Source organism: Grampus griseus (genome assembly GCF_964374135.1).
Source record: "Grampus griseus genome assembly, chromosome: 6".
Lineage (NCBI taxonomy): Eukaryota > Metazoa > Chordata > Mammalia > Artiodactyla > Delphinidae > Grampus > Grampus griseus.
Window position 1 is genome coordinate 32,792,553 of NC_139000.1, and position 23,306 is coordinate 32,815,858.

The following is a 23,306-nucleotide window of genomic DNA, read 5'->3' on the forward strand; positions in this document are numbered from 1 at the left end:
TCCTCCAACTGTTATAGCCTTTACAGAATTAATAATAGAATCAGATAAGTAGGCCCAGAGACTAGGGAACTGAGGAGCTGAGCCTGGAGAGAGTGCCATGAGTCCCTCATTCTGTGACCGGGCCCTGCAACACACACACACACACACACACACACACACACACACACACACACGCACGCACACACACACACACGCACACACACCCGGCTAGGCAGAATTGGCTCCAGTGCAAGAGCCATACGCAAGCCCCAGGAAGCAAGCAGTGGGTCTTGCTGTGCTGCTGCGGTGAGCGTCTTCAGACCCCTTCCTCACTGTCTTCCCCAAACCTGGGTTCACAGCCACTGCAGGGACCCCGTGCACCAGGTGGTACAGTAAAGGCTAGCAGGTGTGGGCAGGCATGAGGGCCACGGGCATCTGGGAAGGGTTTTGTAGTAACTCCTCTCAGTTTATGGCCCTTCCTTTTCCATTTGGGGAACAAAGACTCTTTGAGTGTGATGGAGGCCTTGACTCCTGGGGATGACATCAACTGCGGTGAGTCATCACTCCCGGCAGCAGCTCCAGAGGACTCAGTCCGGGGCTCTGCAAGGAAAACTCACAAACTCACTGAAGCGGGCCTGGAGGAAAAGGGGCCTGCCCCGGGCACGTGAGGGGCACCAGAGAGGAACAGGTGGGAACCTGCTGGAAGTGGGCAATTTCAGGATCTCCTGAATATGCCAGGCTCCGCGCTGCAAGGGGACACAGAACCAATGCTGGCAGGGCAGATGACCAGACAGTTCCCAACTCTTCCCCAGGGCCAGGGATGGCAGGAGGGCAGGGAGGGGCACAGAGGAGGCCACCAGCAGGAGAGGGGAGGCTAAAGGAGGCCTGCCCCTCAGCTCCCTAACACATGCAGATACAGTCACACATGCACACACACACACCCATCCAGATTCACGCTCGTAAAACCACACTCATACACACTCTCACCTATTCACAACACTCCCACGAACACTCACGCACACCCTGATACAGATATCCATACACACACGTTCACACACTCACACGTATATGCACACATATCCACACACACCTTCCCCCACTCTCATCCCATACTAACACACCCTGACACCTTCACACACTCACATCCACACACAAATCATCCGTGGAGACTCTCTCACACATTCACACACCCACACATCTACCCTGATCCATACACTCACACCAAAGCAACTCAGACTTAATTTGCTTGATATTTTGGGTTCCAATTACAGCCTCGTTTGAAAAGGATTCTGTGGCTAAAAACTAGCCCCCCCAACATAAAGCCACCCATGAGAAACCCTTCCACGTTACAGATGTCGAAGTGGGGGCACTGCTGGGGCAGATGTTTGCCTGGGGACCCACAGAGAGTCTGCAGCCCACTCTTTCTCTCTAGCTTCCTCTTTAAAGGTCTGGAGATCTTCGGCTCCACTTCCTACACACAGGGTTTCAGTTTCTCTGATGTGGGCACATTTTCTGGATTCTGCCCTTATCAGTAAAACCTTCTTCTCAGAATATTAGATTTGGGTCATGTCTTCACACAGCATCGAACCCAATTAACTCATTCTCTTGGAAGCAGTGCTAGAAATGGCTGAGCAAGAAGTATGAACTGCAGGTGATATGGGCACCTGGCAGAGCCTGGCACAGGGAGGTGCCCAATAAATGTTAATTTCGTGAATGTATGAGGAAAGTGTAACAATAGCTCGTGTGTAGTGAGCCCTTATCATGTCCTGGGTGCCATGTACTTTACCTGCCGAGCAGTGGTTCTCAACCCTGGCTACACAGAATTACCGGGGAGATTTTAAAAAAATATTTATGCCAGGGGCCCACCCCCAGAGATGTTGATTCAGTTTGTCCAGGCATGGCCTGGGCACCAGCCTCCCAGGTGATCCTGATTCACAGCCCCGGAGCTCTCCACGACAACCCCACTCTTACTGTTCCCAGTCGACAGATGAGGGGACAGAGGCACAGAGAAGTTAAATAACTTGCCCGAGGGCACACAGCTATCAGGTCCTAGAACTGGCGATTTTAAGATATGAACCTTAAAGGTCTGAGGCAAGGAGTTGAGTCTCCCTCTGTTCCTCTCCTCTCCAGGAATGTCACTTCAACCCAAGGCTGCCCCACTCCAGGGAGCACACCTTGACTGTCCCGGCCCTCGGTGACCTTGGGCCTGTCTGCCTCCCTCTTCCCATTGCCCTGCTGCCGATCCCCACTGCTCTGAGCATCAACACTCAGCACCTGCCTCTCAGGAAGGAGCTTTGCCACCAGCAAGAGACAGTCTCTCATGGGCTTCATCTTCTGAGCAGATCTGGGAGGGAACTGGACCGCCACTGCTCTCATTTTGGCCAGCGTGACATATGTTCCAAACTAGAGAAGGATCTCCAAGCAGCACAGTATTAGGGAGAAAGAGTCAGCCAGGTCTGGCTTCAAATCCCAGTTCAGCATTTAAAAGCTGTGCAACTTTGAACAAGACACTTCATCTCTCTGAGCCTTGGTGTCTACATCCATAACACAGGAATAATGCCACCTACTTCAGGAGAGACTTTTGAGAATGACTTGAGATAACAGACGTAAAATACTAGGCAGAGGGCCTAGCAAAGCATACATTCAATATAGCACAGTGGTTGTTGTTACTGCAATTATCATCAATGATATTAGCCTTCTTTTCTTTCCCCTGAACTGTTGTCTATAATTGCCAGGAAAGATAGGTTTGTGCAATTTTCCCTCTGGGTCTCAGTTTTCTCACCTGCAAAATGGGGTGAAATGACCTCCTTCAGCTTAGTTGCAGTGAAGGTCAAATGTGGTTCTGCATGTGAAAATGCTTTGTTAAGCATAGCCTGCTCAGGTGTAAGGAGCAACTAACATGGACAGAGAGCTCCAAACAGGTGTAGGGGCCTGAGAGGACTGTTTATCTCAGATTAGTGAAATTTGAATATGTGGAAATGCTACAATGTGGCCAGTGGAACTTCATAAGCAGAATTTCCTGTCCCAGCCTGGGAATGGCTTGAATAAAATGGGGCTGACCAAGAGGAGCTGGAACCTGGAAATTGGTTTAGCATTCCCACTCCATCCCCCTCCTGACCCCAGGGCAGGACGCTACGGTCAGGCTAACTGCAGCTGCTGGAAGAAACAACAACTAAACGATAATAATAATGGCCCATGTTCGCTGTAGTGGGTTGAACGATGGCCTCTAAAATGATACGTCCATATCTTAATCCCTGGAGCCTGTGAACGTGACCTTATTTGGAAGAAGGGTCTTTTGAAGATATAATTAAGGATCCTGAGATGACGAGACCATCCTGGATTATACAGGTGGGCCTTAAGTCCAATGACAAGTGTCCTTATAAGACACAGGGGAGATTTGACAGAAGAGAAGGCGACATGATTATGAGGCAGAGATTGGAGTGAGGCAGTCATGAATCAGGGAATACTGAAAGCCCCCAGAGCTGGAAGAGGCAAAGAAGATTCTCCCCTAGAGCCTCCACCGGGAGTGCAGCCCTGCCAACACCTTGACGTTGGACTTCTGGTCTCCAGAACTTTACCAGTTTGTGGTAATTTGTTAGAGCAGGCAAAAAACCTAATACATTCATTGAACCCTTACTGTATGCCAAGTCCTATTATAAGTGTGGTGCCTGGACTGACTCGTTTAATACTCACAATAACCCAGTGAGGAAGGTATTATTACCTGTATTTTATACATGAAGAGATTGAGATGCAGAGGGATGAGGTCATACAGGTAGTAAGTGGCAGAGACAAGATGTGGACCCAGCCTGGGTCCATTCTCTATGGACACAGGGTTAGGCAGGGCCCTAGCTGTGATGGGGCTTCCCACAGATCACAGCACAGCCACAGCAAATGAGCTGCCTCCCAGACAGGCTGACGGGAGGCCGAGTCCCCTGAGTGACTAGATCCCACCGATTGACAACAGGGAGAGGCAGCCACGTGGCCCCAGCTGGGGGAAGGAGGTTGGTGATCTGTGGGATGCAGAGAGGCTTGGGAGGTGCAGCCCAGGGGGCCTGGGCATGTCTGCGAGGGTTCTACAGCCAGGAGGAAGCTTGTGGCCTCCAAGGGAGCTGCTCCCCAGAGAAAGCCTGTCCCAAGCCGGAGGAGGCCACACTTCCAGGAGGGGCAACAATAGCTACTTCCCTTGCCTCCCCACCTTCCCCTTGCCCTTACCTGGGGGAAGTCCTCTCCAGCCACACTGGGAAACTGGGCCTCAGGGTTGATTTTTTTCTAAATGCCTGCAAATGGATCACCCCATCTTGCCAAGAAACCCTCCTTTGGTAAGTTTCCCAGGAAGCTCCAATTCCTCACTTCTATGTTATTATCTGTTTATTTGCCTATGTCTCCCACCAGCCTGTGAGCCCTTCGGGGGTCAGGCATCATCTGTTTCATGTTTATATCTCCTAACTTCACCCTCACCCCTCTAGCACAGGGCTTGCCTGAGTTAAGCAAAAATTGAGCATTGATGGAGGAATGAATGAACGAATAATGCACACATGAGTGAATGAATGAGCTTAATGGATTCTGGAGAAGAGTGACCGTATGCCTGTCTTACCATATTACATTTATTGTCATCAATACATACAATCAATCGTCTTTTTCAGCAATTACAAAGAACTCTAATGAACGCCAGCTGTTTGTCACAGTGATCCCACCAGCACCATTTAGCTCAATATGCACTTAACAGCCTAGCTCTCATCTGATCCAACTGTTGAAGTATAATATAATATTAACAGCCAAACAGAGGCCTGATGTTAACTTTTCTGAGGGCTGCGATCTTCCATCCTTTTGGCTGACCCTTAAGCAAGAGGGTGCAGAATGACCAGGCTTCTGAAACATGCCTGCCTTGGCTCTCACCCACCAAACTGAGCTGGGGGTGCCGCTCTAAAACACACTGGCCTCTTAGACTTCAGTGTGCATTCCAGCTGCCTCCCGGAACAAGGGTCCGGGTAGGGATTGTGGGCAACGTACGCTTCCCCTTCTCGTGATATACTATTAGCTTCTTGAGGTTTGGCTGGAGAGCTCAGAGAGGCTGCTCGTCGCCTATCTGGGGGCTACAGCATGAGCTGGGGCCACTGGGCAAGATGGGGCGGGACAGGCCAGCCCTCGAGGTCCTGGGAGAAGAAGGGTAAGATTCTTGCTCCTTCCTGCATCCCCCCACCTCCAACCTCCAGCCCCACGTTGTAAGGCATTGGGGTGGGAGGGGCATTGATGGTGGGAGGAGCTTGAAAGAGTAATTCTGGAGCTTTCTAAGTCTCTAAGTAAGGCATGTCCTTGGGTATTTCTTGAGTTCTTTCGCATGATTGACACCACGTGGTCCATAAAATCTCTTACAGAGTTAGAGGTGCTAACCACATGCAATTCAGTCATAACTTACATTGTGCCAGCCCCGAGAGAAACGCAGCCACAAGGGGAGGATGGATCTCGGAAGGCGAGGCAGGAGTGGACCTCCCTGTCTTTCACTCTATCCTGGTCCCAGTCCAGGGTTCTGGCATTGCCCACAACCAGCATCCAGTGGCCACACTTGTCTGGACTTGGGCCTGGGGTGGACTCTGGAAGATCAAGAAGACTCGGGCTCTGGTCCCCGAGTAGCTCTCAGACTAGTAGGGAGGGCAAGACACCAACACACAGAGCCCTGATACAGGTGCCTGAACTGAAGGACAGGGCGATGGAGATGCGCCTGGAAGGCTCCGCACAGGTGAACATGGTAGAGCAAGCAGAGCATAAGCAAACCTATGGAGTTAGGAAACTGAGGGGTAAGTGGGTAGTCCCGGGGGATGGGAGCAATGGGACTCTTAGGTAACCTCCAACATTAGCACAGAAAGGAGAGAATTATGAAGCCAGGTTAGAAGCGTGAAGCCAACATCAGCTCATTTACTCTCAGGACAATTTGGTAAGGTGGGAACAATTGCTCTCCCATTTTGCAGATAAACAGACCAAGGCTGAAGGAGATCAAGGCCACAGAGCTGGACTGGTGTGGTTGGGACTCACACATGGGTCATCTGAGGTCCTTCCCAGCTCTTTCTACTCTTAATCACTTTTTCACTCAAGAGACTGGAAACAGATTAGGGAGAGCCTTGAATGTCAAGCCAAGGAGACTAAAATTTATGCAACAGGCAATGGGGTGCCTTGAAAGGTTTCTGAGGAAGGCTGCCACTGACCATTTTAGGAGGCATCACTACTTCACCTCGAGCTGCTGCCCCTGCAGTCGGGCCCCTTCCTTTCCCTTGCCAAGCAGAGGGTGGAATTGGGCGATTTGGAATGTGGAGCGAAGGCGGTCGTTTGGCAACAGCAGGAGACATATTTTCCTGCAGCCTCTCAGCACTTGTCATGTGATGCCCTGGGCAAAATCAAGCTGCCCTGGGAACGGCCCAGGGCGTCCCAACAGATGAGCTTGTATGAATTCAGCCAGGGCAGGGAAGCAGCTGGCAGAATGAGTTCACAGCCTCAGCAGGAGCTGTGAAATCGTGCCTACACTGAACAGGCTGATAGAGGCCTGGAGACTCGAGGTGACCTTCAGAGCTGGGAAGGACTTCAGTCCAGTGTCCCCAAGATGAGAAAACTAAGGCCCAGACTGACGATGTGACTTGCCCAGCATATCGTGTTCCCACAGTTATCGACTATCCAGGCCACTCTCACCCACTGCCCTAAGAAGGTGAGGCACAGGGAAGTGCTTGGTACACAGTAGGCACCCAATACAGGAACGGATGCGTAGTGGGGCCTGTGGTGCTCACATATAACAACTCGATGCCATGGAGTAGGGGGAAACGAACGACATAAGAAATTTGTCCTACAGCTGTTATCAAACACACTGCTCCTTTCTACAGATTTTCCTGCTCCACTGTGCAGAGACCTGCTCCCTGCGGGATGCTGGAGCCCCATTTGGCTCTGAGATGGGATTTGAGTTTAAGGGAACAGCCAGAACAGATGGTGACCCTGAAGTCATATTTTGAAACAGGCTGACTCTTGTTTAATCTAGATGAAAGTACAGCTTGATGGCCTCCAAATGTCAGCTGGAGGAAGAGCCTGTGCACCTCCAGAGTAATGGCAGAGGGAACCAGACCCTCCAAGGTGCGTACCAGGAGATGCCCCTAACTGGAGGCCTGAAACTGAGGGTGACCTCGGGGGCACCCGAGGAGGATGAGCCTCGAGCCTCGCCCAGCAGATGCAGGGGAAGGACGTGTAATTCTGTGCCAGAGAGACCTGCACGCCAGGCCTCATCCACTTACTAGCCTTGTGCCAGTTCCTTAACTCCTCTGAGCCTAGTTTCATTATCTGGACAGAGAGATGACAATACCCAGCTCTCAGGGTGGTGGTACAGGGTAATGTCAGGTGCTGAGCACATCTTATTTATCTGTCCGTTCGTTCATTCGTTCATTCACCAGCCACCAGGTGCCTGGCACTGCCACTGTGGGAGATTCACGGGTGAACAGGACAGATGCGTCCCCTGCCCTCCTGGCGTGTATGCTCTAGCACTGTGTTCCTGGATGGGCAGAAAAACCGCCTGAGGGCTTTAGAAGTCTGATTCTCGGCTGCATCCCAATCAGGACCTCTGGGGGAAAGGCCTAGGCCTCCACATGTTTTAAAAGCTCCCCAGTGACGCTGTTGTGCACAGGGTGCGGTTCATGGTTTCGGGGAGAGCTCTCCCCCACCAAGGGCTTGTCTTCTCGGGCTCTACTCTGAGCGCCTCACGCAGCCTGGGAGGTGGGACCTCCACTACCCCCTGTCCAGATAGGGAACCAACCCTCCTTCTGAGCAATCTGCCCAGGTCACACAGCTGATAAATGGAGGAATTGGGATTTGAAGTCCAGCTGATGTTTCCAAAGCTCAGCTCTAACCATATGCTGCCGGGCACAGGAGAGACCCTCAGTGTATGTGAATTCCTGTCCCCCGTCTTTCCTCCCACATCCCTGATGATGGGACAGACGCACATGTCTACACCCAAGCAGCAGCAAAACTTGGGCATTTGAGGGTGGTGTGATGCCACCCACCTGGACATCAGAAAACCCAATTCTAAATCCAGTTCTTCTATATTCTGGCTGTGTGACTCTCATCACGTCCCTTGTTCTCTCTGAGCCTCCATCTCCCCCTCTGTAATTTAGGAGAGCCAGAATAGAGGATCCTGAAAGTCCAACATTTTCTGGGTCCTCAAGGTCCCCGGTGGGTTTTGATGGGAGCGAGGTATTTGGGGGACCCACAGACCCTAAGAAGGGAGCTCAGGAGCCCCAGCTACCCAAGGTGCATGAATGGTGAACTGTGCTTCTCCCACAAGGAGCATGGACCACACAGGGTAGGAGGCTGCCTCCAAAGAGATTCTTAGAAACCTTGAACTTGAGTGGGACCGGCCAGTCTACCGCATGCATATGCATGAACAGCATTTTTCACATTCCACCCAACCTTCCCATGCTCGTGCACCCACACACTTATTCCTGGAAAGGTAAATGCAGATTGAGGAGGGAAGTTTCTTACGGCCACCAACACACACACATCTATTCATTCTGCTAGCATTTATTCAGCACATGCTGTGTGGTACCACTGTTCTAGGTGCTGGGGATCCAGCAGTGACAGACAAGTTCCTTCCCTTGTGAACCTGAAAGTTCTAGTACAAGCGCTATGGAGAGCAGTGACCTCCATCTTGTCATAGCAAAAAACCAAACATGTCAGTAGCCCCTTCCACACACAAGTGCGTTAGGTAACTATTGATGGAGGAAACGTTTATACAAGAACGGGTTCTTGTACCCGCTACCATAATTCCAAGCCTCCCCCACCAACTGGGGACCTCAAATCTATATATAACATCGTCTCCACTAAAGCATCACCATTAGAGAGAGGGGACCCTATACCTGAAGGCCTGGGTCTAGCCAGAGCCCCACAGAGCTTGGAAATTTAATTAAAGCCTCCTGCCCTATCTTTAAAAGCACTTAAGTTTTGCACTCCATAATAATTGTGGGCTGTTTAACATAAAAATATTCTAAATTATTTTCCAGTTGCTACTGGACTCCCTGAGTTATCAACCGCTGAGTAAAATGGATGCAGGAAATAAACAATGTAGCTTTGCACACTGCTGTCACACAGCCAAGGACCACGAGCACACCCAGTTTGAGAAGCAGGTCTTTAAAGGAATGGCCTGGACAGGAGTGGGTAATGAATCACCCATCTCCCACCATCTCTAAAGGAATTGCTTCCCATGTGAAAACACCTAAGGACTTCCCACCCAAGTTATTCCCCCACAAGACCTCTCTGTTCCCTGGCAAGAGAATTCTGCATGTACTTGTGGATACACGTTCTAAATACAGAGATCCAGAGAGAGAAATCAAAAGAGATAATATAAGATCTGGATGAGCCTCAGAGCTGGTCCAACCCCTTCATTTCACAGACAGGAAGAAGCTTTTCAAAGCCGAGACTAACTGCAGAGGGCAATTCTTAGAATCCTTTTCTTGTGTGACCTTCACAACCTCTCAGCCAGGCAGCTATGATGGCCTGGGAGGCTCTGGGTGGCCAAGGTAAGACCAGAGACTCTGCTCCAGGCTCTCACTCAGCCCTGCTTCCCTATCATCCTACTGCAAGTCTCTCATATACACTTCTCTTGGGCAACACAGAGGTGGAGACACTGTGCCCCTCCCTGAAGCCATAAACTCTCGGGTAAGTAGAGGCAAGAGCAGGGCAGGAAAGAGCACCCAGAGGCTCTCAGCCCATGGACCCTGGGCTATGAGCACTGGGCAGGACCCAAGGGGCAGTGGAAGCCGAGATGCTCACCCAGGGCCAGGCTCGGGAAAGCAGCTACTGGAAGGAGGTCCTGCTTTCATGCTGGAGACCCCCCACTTCAGCCCCATCCCATCCTGTCCTGTCCCATCCCAGCCTCCCCTCCTTTACCAGGCTCAGAGAATTGACTGCTCAGGCCACACCAGCAGCTGCTTCCATCCTATCCTCATCCTGTTGCCTCTATCTGGAACATTCCACTCCTCTTTTAACCCACCAGCCCCACCCCCTTTCCTGGCTAAATCTATTCACACCTCAGATCTCATCTTAAAGGTCACAACTTGGGGAGACTTTCCTGACACCACAGTATTAGAGTGGCCAGGCACATGCTTTCATAGCTCCCTGCACTTCTTCATAACACTTTTTACTGTTTATAGACATTTAGGGTTTTTTCTACAACCCTTTATTTAGTGTCTATGTCCCCCATTAGATTCTAGGCTCCATGAGGAAGGGAACCACACTTATCTTGTTCATCATTTTATAGCCAGCATGTACCACACTGCCTTGCACTCAGTAAGCAGTTAATAAATATTTATCAAATAAAAGTGAGTGAACAAATGAGTGAATGAAAAACCTACCAGGCTATGACAGGCAGGATGACCATTTATACCTAGAAATTTTGGCATTAATTCTATCCAACTCACCCACCCATACTTGCAAAGTCCTTGCTTGCTTGTCTCCCTGCACTGGAAGGTCAATGATTCTGGACCCTGAAAATGAATGGCACTGTCCCGGCTCTCCCCATCCTTAGGTAGATGGGCTTGCAAGTGACTCTGATGGAAGAAACCAGGTACAAGCAATGCTGAGGGAGGCCATAGGAGGGTTTAAGAACCATGTCAGTTAGCACTGAGGTTGAACCTCGTCACCATGGCCATTACCCTTCATTGACAGATCGTGGTGTGCCAGGCACTGTGCTAAGAGCTTTGGGGACATGACTCCATGTACTCATCCAAAGAACTCTGAGATAAGTACTATTATCATCTCCACTCTACAGATAAGAAAACTGAGGCTAGAAGAGGACTAGTAAATTGTCCAAGGTCACCAGCTAGTACGTGCAAAGCCTAGAACCAAACCAGCCCTGCCCGACCCCTAGCCCCAGCACTTGACCACCACGCTACAAGGCGCGCCCCTCACTTCTGTTTCACTCCCATCAGCCAGGGGGCGAGGTAAGGTGTAGATTCTGATGCAGCAGGTCTGGGGCTGGACCGGGGAACCCTGCATTTCTAACAAGCTCCCCAGTGGTGTTGATGCTGCTGGTACAGGGACCATACTTTGAATACCAAGTCTATAAAGGAGAAAGAGGATTTCAACAGAGCAGGGAGAGTATTCCAGACTGTGGGGCAGCGCTAGCAAAGATAGGAGGAGGGAACATACTTGTAAATTCAGAGACAAGTGGAGCTCAGCGTAGTTGGAAGCCAGGGCACCGTAGCTGGAGCCAGGGCACCAGGAGCGCTGGGAGGGGAGAAGACGCCTTGAGCTCCAGCTCGAGGAGAGTGGAATTTAAGGTGCTGTAAGGGAAAGCAGGGAAGGGTTTTAAGGGCATGTGACATAATGGGACCTGCCACTCGGGTTGCTGTGAAAAGATGCACTAGAGGACAGAGAGATGGGAGGACCTATTGGCCAGGACAGGAAGCTGCTGTGACAGTCCCTTAGTGAGCACGACACAGGCCTGAACCCAGTGGGGCAAAGGGATGAAAGGAAGAGATTGGAAGCAACAGACCTTGCAGGAGCAGAATCAGTTTCTTCGAAACAAAGCTACAACACTCTTTCCAGGTGCTAAAAATTTCTCAACCAATCCATGCACTGCAGTGACAGTGCGGAGATGACAAAGCTGATGGCAGATATAAATTTAGGTGCACACAATTCCAATAAAGTCTCAAACAAAACAACTCTTAGAAATGGGGCTCACCAACCAGTTCTTCCAATCGTCCATACAGTCTCCGTGGTGACCCAATCTTTTCCTTTCTTTGCAGACTAAGTATCTGAGTCCAAGAACAGAAGTGACTTGGTCAAGCTTCCCATGGAGGGTCCAGACCCCAGGAATCCTACCACTAGCTTAGTGCTGTGCACCTGAGAGCACTTCCTTCAGCAGAGAAAATGAGGACATTCAGCCGTAGTTTGATAGCAGCCCACACTTGCAAATATTAAACAAGAAAAACCATTCCACTTCTTCAACTGGAAGCTCATATTCTAATAAAAGGGGAGGGGGGAGACACTGAAATGAAGCCATCTACTCTAGACAGTTAAGCTTGAAATAAAATTAGAAAATGTGTCACGTGGAAAAACTCTGCAGTGAGAAATGCTTTCTTTTTTCCCTCCCTTTTTCTTTCTGTGGGAGAGTGAGCAATTTGGCATTTTAACTAGACAGGGAAGGAGAGCAGCTGTGGTCTCCATTATGTACCAAATACACACAGCCGTTGGGCACAGTTCTGTATCCTGACCTATGGAACAGGATGTCAGTGAAGGATGGGAACTGGACCGAGCGCTGCTGAGTTGAATCACCTCCCCCAACCGCCGCAAAGTTTGGGTGAAGTGAATTCAGATATCCTAGAATGTTCTCGCTAACAGTGCTTTTAGGATTCACCTGGTCCAACCCCTTCATTTCCCAGATAAGAAAACTGAGGCCCAAAGAGAGCCAGTGATTTGCCCAAGACAGAAGAGCAGGGGGACAGCAAAGTAGAGCCCCTCCAGTGCCTCCAGTGTACTGGGGCCCCACCATGGCTGGTGGTGACCTGAATGAATATAGCAGGCTTCCACTGGGTTATTTGTTTAACAAGCATTGACTGAGTACCTGCCGGAGCCAGACATGGGGCTAGGTGCTGGGGGTGCAGGGAGAATAACCTTAGCTTGGACTCGCAGGGTGCCCCACTCCTGACATTCCAGCCACCCTGGGGGCTGTGAGCTTTGAGATCAGGCTACGAGGAAGGATATTCTTGGAGATGAGGCCAAAACAGCACACTGGTAGGACTTCAGAGGGTCTCAAATGCCATGCTAAGGAATGTTAAAATCATTTCCTATGGCTGCTGTAATAAATTATTGCAAATTAAGTACTTAAAGCAACACAAATGTATTACCTTACTGTTCTGTAGGTCAGAAGTCCAACACAGATCTTGGATAAAAATTAAGCAGATCGTGCTCCTCTCTGGAAGCTTTGAGGAAAAATTCTTTTTCTTTTCTTTTTCTTTTTCCAGGTTCTAGAGGCTGCATGTATTCCTTTGGCTTGTGGCCCCTTCCTCCATCTTCAACACCAGCAAAGACTGGTCAAGTCCTTCTCACCTCACCTCCCTCTTCCACTTTTAAGGACGCTTGTGATTACACTGAACCCACCTGGGTAACCCAGGATCCACTCCCTTTTTGAAGGTTAGATGATTATCAATAGTAATTCTATCTGCAACCCTAATTCCCCTTAGTCTGGTAACCTAACATATCCACAGGTTCTGGGGATTAGGATGTGGACACAGTGGGAGGGCCAGTACTCTGCCTACCAAGGTTGGTTAGCACAGGAAGATGACAAAAGGTTCTAAGGCAGGGGGTGACATAATAAGAGCTGGTTTTACACTGCTGCTCAAACTTTATCGTGCATGTGAATCACCAGAGAGCTTGTTAACATGCAGATTCTGATAAATTGGGTCTGTGAGTGGGACTGGAGATTCTGCATTTCTACTAAGTTCCCAGGTGATACTGATATTGCTGGTTGGTGGACCACACCTGAGTGGCAAGAAGCTAGAAGACTCCCGTGGCTGCAGTATAGGGGGTGGGTGGAGAGAATGGAGGCCAGGAGACAGACCTGTTTGCTGAAAACAAAGACAGAACAAGCTAGGCACTAAGACTGTGCCGCTGGAAGGGGGGAAGCAGCTGGCTCACCTAACTTCAGATGGTTCTTTGTGTGACGCTGTTGAAACTGCATGGATTTAGGTGTAGTTTGTCATCGGCTTTTGGACTCTCTGTTCTACAGGATGCAATGGTTATAACTTTCCAGCACTGGAAAGGCATACCTTCACTTTTCTTTCATGAAATGTATTCCATCCCTGACGTATCTGTTATACCCAGCCCCTGCTCCCACCCGCTCTGGCCCCTCCACCATTAGCACCACCGTCATCATCATCACCATCACCATCATCACAGTGGATGGCTGGGGGTGGTCTTCCAGCAGAGCTGGAGGCTCACACAGACTCTGCTATGGTCCAGGGTTCCTAATGCTAGGTTTTCACTAAGATCTCCACAGCCCCAGGCTTTGAATATTCATTCATGAATGTATTCAAACACTCATTGTGTCCATTTGGTGCCACGTCAGACGCTGAGGAAACATGGATAAATAACATAGGGTTTCTGCCCTCAAGGAACTCACAGAGATGCGGGAACAGGAAGGAAAGAGGTACAGAACTTGTCACCAATTACAGGCCCTATGCTTCCCTTATTACTCCTCATAGTAGGAATTATTGTCCCAATTTACAGATAAGGAAAACATGGATAAGAGAAGTCACTGGCCCCGGGTCACTCAACAGACCTGAGATCTGAACCCAGGATGTGGGTTCTGGGGTCCAGTGGCAGCTCTGCCTCTCACCTGTCTTGCGACCACGGACAGGACCTTTCCTTTCTGGGACTCAGCATTGTCACTTTTGAAAGGAAGCCACTGGACTGCATTGCTTGTTCTCAACCCTGGCTGCACTTTAGAATCATACCAAGAGATTTTGACATCTGCCCAAGACTGGACCCCAGGCATATTAGGAATCCTGGACGCGGGGAGGACTGGGCTTCAGATTCCTCTTGAATCCCCGAGGTGATTCTAAGGTGCAGCCAGGGTTGAGAACCACCAAGGTCCTTGTGACCTGAGCTCTTGCATTCTAATTTCCTGAAAAAGCCTCTTCTCCTCTAGCCCTACCACAAGGCCCGTGCCAAATGGATGAATGAATGGTAGGGGCGAGGGAGGAATCCCCAACTCCATTTAACTAAGGGCAGTTTGGAGCAGTAATGCTGGCACTGTCCCTTGCACTGTTGTCATTTTCTCCTTTCAGTTAGAAAAATAGCATCAGTGGACAAAGGTGCGGTAAGTTAGGTAGGTGTTCTCTTATGCTGTTGCAGGGAGTATAAATTACTATGCCTTTCCAAAAAAATGCAATGAATGCCTTAAGAAAAAAAACGGGCAAGCACTAGACCCAACAGTTTGTTTTAGGAATTTGTGCTAGGAAATAGTCACGAGAATGGTCAAGTACAGAGCTACAAGAATAGGGTCACCACAATAGTGTTTATGGACGTAAACAACTGGAAACAGCCTAAAGGCCTAAAAGAGGCCTAGTTTAATTATGGGACATCCACATAATGAAATACTATTTCAATTACAAAGGATTTAGGGAAGAATATTCAATGTTCCAGAGGAAGTATCTAGGTAATTGTTAAGGAAAAAAATGCCAAGCAACAAAATACAGTGCACAGAATGATCTATTCGCATTATAACATATGTGCACCTTTAGGCACAGAAGATAAACTTGAAAAACAGTCCACCAAATGTTAGCAGGATTCATCTCTGAGTCATGCGAAAATATGCAACTTTTTTAAACTCCTTTTTTTTTTCCAACCTAGATTTTTACAATGACTATTATTTTTATTATCAAAATATTTTAATGTTCCTGAAAAATATAAATCTCTTCTTTCAAAGCTTGCTTACCTCCCTCCGCCTCCTCCACCTTCTGGTGGAGATGGACATCTCTGCTTTAGTGTTGAGGAGGCTTGCTTGCACCCTCATTAGGACACTCAGGACAAGGTCCACAGCAGTCAAGCCAGCTGCTGGTCCCTACTACTAGATTGTGAGTCCTTCCAGGAAGGGCACTGGGTCCAGTGTGGCTCTTCATTCACCCTGCTACCTATCCCAGTGGGCCTCAGAGAGGGCAGGCAGTCAGGAGATATGGGAGGAAGACAGAAATCTATAGTAGTAGCCAAAACACAGAACAGGGCAGACAGTTTTGAGGACTTCAGCAGACGTTTGCTTTGGGAGGAGACTAGTTGCAAAGACCTCCTGGTGGTGGAGGGGCCTTTTAAGCTGGGCCTCATTTGAGTCCCTCAGTGATAGGAGGGGTGACTCCCAGACAGACCTAAGGCAGGGCTGCTCTCTGCAAGCCAGACTCTAGCCAAGCTCCCCAAACCAAAAAGGGGGCTGCCCTAACACCTGAAGTCAAGGGTCCTGCTCACTTAAGAGAGATATGAGGGCCCTCAGAACTGTTTTCTGCCCTGTCCAGTTCTTTAAGTCATCCATGGCATGCAACAAGTATGAAATGAATTGGACTGGATAAAGTTGGGTTGGGATGGATTACACTGGATTAGGTTGGGTTGGGTTGGGTTGGGTTGAGTTGATTCTGATTGGAGGTAAGGGGTGGGTTGCACTCAATAGGTGACCTAGGCCTCATTTTTGCCTCATTAGATCTTGCCCAGGAAGAGGTCTGGGGTTTCTCGAGGTTCTGCTCTAACCCTAGAAATTTTCTCTTAAATTGTGGTAGCGGAGGAAGGTGGTCAGTCAGCAAACTGGGCCTCTCCAACACCTCTGACCCACCTCAGCTCCCTGGGCTCTGTGTCGACAGCAACAGCTCAGGCCCTACAGCTGTTCCTCTGACTTTGAAGCCTTAGTTGCTCATCTGTTCTCCTTACTGCATATTAATGTCTTAAATTGAGTCTTATTGTTAAGATTGCCTTGCTTTTTATAACCCTCACCTGCCCACCACCACTATGACACTCCCAGTATCCAATCATATCATGAGAAAATTATGTGATAAATCAGTCTATGCTAAGGAATTCATAGCTTAATGGAGGAAGCAGGGGTAACTTCCCTTACCAGATTTTAAAACACGTTACAAAGCAACAATTATCAAGACCATGTGGGATTTTTTAAAAACAACACATACGCACAAGAAAGCAACCAATAGTATGTATAAAGATTCCACAAAAAAATTCTATTATTAAAAGAAAAATTTTATATGATAACCAGAAGCAATACTAGGATGGAGGAATAGTTTACATTTTAATTAGTATTTCAGGGAATCCTGGGTACCACTTTGGAAAAGAAATGAACTCAGAATACACTCTATGTAATCTATTTAATCAATGGTTCATTTTAAATGGATCAAGCTGTAGACATTCAAACAAAACTCGAAAATAAGCTCATATATTTAGCTAGCACAGAAAGATAAACGTGCAGCTTTTGACAAAATAGAGGCTTTCAGGAATAAGATGAGTGGGATAAGCTAGAAAATAAATTGTTTACACAAATAGATGTAATGAAAAAAAAGATAAAGAGCAAAGTAACATTAGTGTAAATTCCAGCCTAACCAGTTATTAAAGTCATTAAAGAAAAGAAAACTAAAAGCCCTATAACGTGCCCTGATTACTCAGCCATGGCCACTCCACAGCTGGCAGAGCCATGGAAGACTCAGGATGACTTAGACACTGCAGAGGACATGATAAATCGGCACATTCTCTCTAGACCACAGTCTGGACCTGCCCATTCATTCCCTCTTTGATTCATTGAAAGATTTGGGGAGCATCCACTCTGTGCCAGGCCCTCTAGGTTCTGGGGTTCAGAGTCGGGCAAGGCCCAGTCCCCACCTCACAGAACTTCCTATGTAGTGGTGGGAGCAGACAAGTAATCAATGATCACGGTCCAGTCTGGGAAGCCCTGTGACTGAGAGACGGTGATATACAGTGTTAGCCCAGAGGAGAGACACTCAATATGCCTGGTAGAACAGGAGGACTTCCCAGAGAGGAATCTTAAAGGATGAATGACGGGGTGCCAGGTGAAAAGGGGGAAAGGCATTCTCAAGAAGGGACTGGCCCATGCAAAGACACAGAGGTGGAACAGTGAATATCTCATCCAGAAACCTGCCAGCGAGCGGCTGGTGTGAGCCCAAGTCAAGAGGGACATCGTGTGAGTAGAGAACAGGAGGTAGGCGGAGGCCAGACCACAAGGGGTACTTGGGGGCAAGGAGCATGACTCCATCCTAGGTACGTGGAGAACCCAGAGAGCGCAATTAAACTAAGGAGCGGCATGATTCAATTTGTATCTCAGAAAGATCCATCTAAATAGATAATAAGAACTATCCAACTCGTTCTGTTATTTGATGGGCAAATCTGTTTGAGGGAATCTAGTCAAAGGAAATAATCCCAAAAGAAAACAAAGGCCATTTGTCTGAAGATGTTTCCAGCCGCACTATTTATCATAATGACAAAATAGCCAAAGTCCACGTGGCCAACTCTGGATGAATGAGGCATGATCCACACCCTCAAGGTGCTCTCATAGGAAGGAGAGAGAAATAAACATACTGTCAGTACAGGGGGGACAGTGGCTGGTGCCTGGAGAGACAGGTGAAGGGCTGTGGCGGTTTAGTGATGAGAAAGCTTAGCTGGGGAGATCCAGGGAAGGCACCCTGGAAGAGGTGCCATTTAAGCTGGGAGGTAGAATAAGGCCCTAAAGAGAAACAAGGCGAGGGAGTGTATTTTAGACAAGGGGATTCATCACACCTTGTGAAAAGTCAAGGAGACTGCAAAATCCCAAATATACATGGGGAGCTGTGTGTGGTTCAGTGTGTCAGGGGTTATCAGCCTTAACTCTGCTTTAAAACATATAATGACAGGACATTATGCCACTACAGGCATTCCTAACTTTAGAGAAAAACAGAAATTTAGCCAGTAATTAAAACACTACAATCATTCATATTCATCACAACTTCTAATGGTATGTGAGCAACATGAGCTCATTACAGGCTGGGGCACAGGTAAGGTGGGAGGCCAGTGATGTAAAATCTTAGGTGTGACTCTTACCCTTTTCTCTCTCACGCAGGAAAGCACATCAGCTGGCCACCAGCAAGAATGAGATGATTAGAGGGAAAACCTGAACCTGCCCTGACTGGTACTCAGAGTTTCCCCCAAATGGCCAAGAAGCACATGAAGAGATGCTCAACATCATTGGTCATTCAGGAAATACAAATCAAAACCACAGTGAGATACCACTTCATACCCACTAAGATGGCTGTAATCTGAAAAGTAGAAAATAACAAGTGTTGGCAAGGACATGAAAAAATTGGAACCCTTGTACACTGCTGGTGGGAATGTGAAATGGTTCAGCCACTGTGGAGAATAGTTTAGGAGTTCCCCACAATTTAAGCATGGAATTATGATATAATCCCGCAATTCCACTGCTAGGTATACAACTGAAATAATTGAAAACAAGTACTCAAATCCATGTACCCAAATGTCATAAAAGCACTAATCATAATAGTCAAAAGGAGGAAACAGCCCAAAAGTCTCCATCAATGGAAGAATGGATAAACAAATTGCAGTAAACAACAGACTATTATCTGGCCATAAAAAAGTGAAGTCCTAATACATGCTCCAACATGGATGAACCTCAGAAACATTATGCTAAGTGAAAGAAATCAGATGCAAAAGGTCACATATTGTATGATTCCATTTATATGAAATATCCAAGATAGGCAAATCCATAGAGACAGAAAGCAGTTTCGTGGTTGCCACAGGCTGGTGGAGTGGGGATGGGGGGAATGGGGAGGGACTGCTTGATGGGAATGAAGCTTTCTTTGGAGTGATGAAAGGGTTTTGGAACTAGAGATGATGGCTGCACAACATTGAAAATGTACTAAATGCCACTGAATTGTCATTATGAAAATGGCTAGTTTTATGTTACGTGAATTTCACCTCGATTTAAAAAAGTAAATCAAGATATCCAAATGTCCAATACATATACGAAAAGGTAATCGACTTAATAATCAGGAAAACATACATTAAGATGACAGTAAGATTCTAACGTGCACCCATTAGAACTGCTGGAGTTAAGCCCACTGACAACACCAAGTGCTGGTGAGGAGGTGAAGAAACAGAGGCTCTCCTACCAGCTTGACGGCCGTGAGCCCCGGCACAACCATAGCGGAAGCCGTGCTGCCATTGTTCATTTGGAGGGCCTGCCTGCCCTGTCGGCCAGCACCGCACTTCCACGTGTACAACCAACGGAAATGTGTGCACACGTGCACAAAGAGACGTGGACAAACAGCATGTCAGAGACACGCTACAATATTAGCCCCAAATGGAAACCACCCAAATGTCATTGGAAAAAAATGGATAAATAATGGACAGTAAGTTAATACAGTGGGATACTGTACAGAAAGGAAGATGAATTAACTACAGTGAAATGCAACAGCATAAATGAATCTCAAAACTTAATATTCAGGGAAAGAAGCCAGACACCAAAGGAGACACCCCACATGTATAAAGCTCAAAAAAAAAAAGAAAAACTGAACTTCAGAATTTGGGGATCCATGCTTAGGTACTAACATTATTTTCTAAAAGGAAGGAAGGAATCACCATAAAAGTCAAGGGGATGGTTACCTCTGAGGGGAGGGAGGGAAAAATCACAGCCAAGGGGCACAGGAGAGCTTCTGGGGGCTATTCCATTTCTTGACCCACTTACATGAAAGTTTGCTTTGTGAGAAATCATGGGACTGTATTTTTGTGCGCACTTTTCTGCATAGATGTTATATTTCACAATAAAACAGTTTAAAGAAAAGTAGATCATTTGTACATATTAACATTTTGTAATCAGGAACAAATTAGTTATGACACCACTGCCCCCGTCTCACAACAACTTCCTTATCTTCTAAAAGAGCAGGCATTCCAGTGACACTGTAACTTTACCAGCTCAGCCCTCACCCACTAGGGGCACAAGGATTGATGTGAGGGATAAGGGGCCAACTGACAAGGGTCTCTTTAAACCGGGTGAGCCAGAAAACCCTCAGGAGCTGAGAAGCCTGGGGTCTCTGGACCACGTTTCCTCACCTGAAGCACAGTCCCAGTACCCAGCTCCTGGAGTGATTGTGATGATTGAGTGAATGAAGGATGAACTTATCACACATATGAAGAGGTTTACAAGTGTTAGCCTTATTAAACTTCATGCCAGATTTAGTTTACAGGAGGATATTTCAGGTCTAGGAAGATTCTACCCTCGAGGGACACTGAATATCCATCAATCACCCATCAGTAACGGGTATTCCTAACTTTAGAGAAAACCAAAAGTTTAGCCAGTAATTAAAACACTACAATCATTCATTCTTCTCCTGAGGGTTTCCTGGCACTCCCTTTTTACATTAAGGATAGGCACAGGACTTCCTCTGTGTTAGAAAAACAGCCCTGACCTGGCATCCAGAGAGCCAGCCTACAAACGCAGGAGGAGAAAGAAACACCAAATTTTCTTTCCCCAGACCTTCCTCATTTTGGGGGTAGGGCTGCAGCAGAGTTCACAAAGACCACAGAACCTGAAGCTGCCTTCTGCCGCTGAGTTGGCAGTACCTCATATTACATGCAAAACTGCAACGTTCCGACACGGGCCACGGTGCTGAGAAGCCAAAACTGTGCTCCAGCTGCCCTTTGGTCTGCAAGAAATGCCAGGCTGGATGCTCTGGCAGGAAAAGTTGTCATTGTGTTTGAGTCTTGCTCCCAAGGAGGCAAGGATCTGGGCTGTCCCAGGCTTCCTTCAGCACACGAAGAGTTAACCATGGCCACTCGACAGTCCTCAGTTTCCTTCACAGAGACAGAGGTTGTGTTCATTCCCCCCCACCCCAGACCCTGTCTCCCAGCACACTTATTCTATGGAGACTGTGTACTAATCTCCTAAATCCAAAAGCAGTCCGAGGCTACTATTTGGAGAGTGGTAGCTCTCCTGCAGAACTGCATGGAGAAAGGGCTGAGCAGGGAAGGACCAGAGTCTAGAGACCTTGGCACCCAAGCCCTGCCTTTTGCACAGGCCAGTTCCTAAGCCTCTCTCACCCTGAGTGTCCTCTTCTGTAAAAATGTCTGCATTGCTTTCCAACACAGCTATTGCAAGGATCAACCTATAGTTTCGATCACTTATTTTGTGCCCAGTATGTGCCATGGTGTGGAAAGCATATTATTTCTAATATCTCTTTTAATCTGCACAGCATTCCTAGGAGGAAAGGTCGTCTAAGTATTCCCCTTTTTCGGATGGGGAAACTGAGGCAAAGAGTGGTGAAATTCATTGTCCAATGGCACCTAACACAGCCACAATTCAAGCCCAGGAAGCCTGAACACACTTTAACTCAAAACTGTTTTAACTCAGACTCCACTAGTCATGCAACCGCCTCTGGGTCCTGGCGGGGAAAGTGAGACCTGGGAACAGAAGGTGCCAGATCCCCTGGTCCCCTGTCCATAGCTCTTCCCATCACACATGGAGCTACTGCCCACGATGGATGGGACTCTCCAGGTAACTCAGGGCTAAGTTAGGCATCAGGGCAATTCAGTCCCGTTATTTCTTGCGCGGCAAAGCACCAGGTGTCTCAGCTGGCAGTCGTGCTTCCGCACCTGTGTACAGAGAGGGCACCAGCTCTGCCCTTACAATGAGCCAGCCAGCACGCGCGACCTGAGCGCGGGCCCTGGGTGAGCTGGAGCTAACTGTCCCCGCGGAACCGCTGGCGCTGTCACTGGGCTTCCAAAGTCCCCCTCTGCCCAAGATTGGAAGGGCTGCGCCTAGCTCAGACACCTCGGGTGCCCGGACAGCGCTCCACCCGCTCCGGCCGCCCAGAGACTCCCATTCGCCTCTCGAACCCCCGGCAGCGCCCGGGGAAGCCGTGGCAGAACCACCAGTGCGCACCGAGAAGCGAGGACTCCCTTTTATGTCCAGGAATGAGGCGCGCACCGCAGCCGCGCCCGCAGCCAAAACCAACTTCCCCCGGGTGCGGAGGTAGCCGGTGCCACCCTCGGGCCGGACTGCTTACCTGTCGCGGAGCGGGTCCGGGTGACAGCGGGGAGAAGCACGGAGATGGAAAGCAGCCACAGCAGGCGCCAACACTGCATGTCCCTCCTGCGAGAAGTGGCGGAGAGAGAGAAAGTGAGGCGGCCGGGAGGGGCCGGGGGGAGCCGGGGCGCGGGGCAGCGAGTCCTACCTTTGCGCCATCCCGCAGTTCCGCGAGCCTCCGAGGGCACCGGGCCGCCGAGCTCTAAGGACGGCGACGGGCTCTGCGCGCGGGCCGCTCGCCCTTCCTGCCGGGAACAAAGGCGGCGCTGGGCAGGGGCAGCGGCAACGGCAGCGGTGGGCAGGATCCGGCCCGCGCCCTGAGTCACCCGCGCTCTGAAACCCGACTCTGCCGCGCCCTGCGGTCCCCCGTGCGCCGCGCCGCGCCCCACCTCGGGCAGTGCCGCAGCGGCGCACTCACGTCCCGTGGCTCTTGGCCGCGCTGACCACCTCCCCACGCCACTCACCCCCTCGACAGATGCGCGCCCCCCAGCCGTGGCTTCCACCCGGGTGGCCTTGTGTAACCGAGAAAAGCCCCGCGCCCGCGCTCTTGTGGGTCAGAGGGCAGCTTCCTCCGGCCCTCACGTCTGTGCCTGTCCGGGCTGCTTCGCAGACAAAGCACTCTCTTTACGGGCCAATGAAATCCTCTCACCAGCCCAGAAAGGCTGGAATCGCTCTGATTTCCCTAAATGACAACGAAGAAACTGAGGCTCAGAGAGACGCAGTGAAT

General features: G+C 49.1%; 1 protein-coding gene across 1 annotated transcript in view; it reads right to left on the reverse strand.

The window, feature by feature from the left end:
- COL15A1 (collagen type XV alpha 1 chain) overlaps positions 1–22,829 on the reverse strand; it is a 102,650-nt gene extending 79,821 nt beyond the window's left edge. Inside the window, exons 1-2 of the mRNA XM_082657472.1 lie at positions 22,728–22,829; positions 22,560–22,645 (exon numbers count right to left, since the gene is read on the reverse strand). Of these exons, the coding sequence (XP_082513598.1) occupies positions 22,560–22,645; positions 22,728–22,738 (97 nt within the window). The 5' untranslated portion in view covers positions 22,739–22,829. The remainder of the gene's footprint in view (positions 1–22,559; positions 22,646–22,727) is intronic.
- Positions 22,830–23,306: the final 477 nt, after the last annotated feature.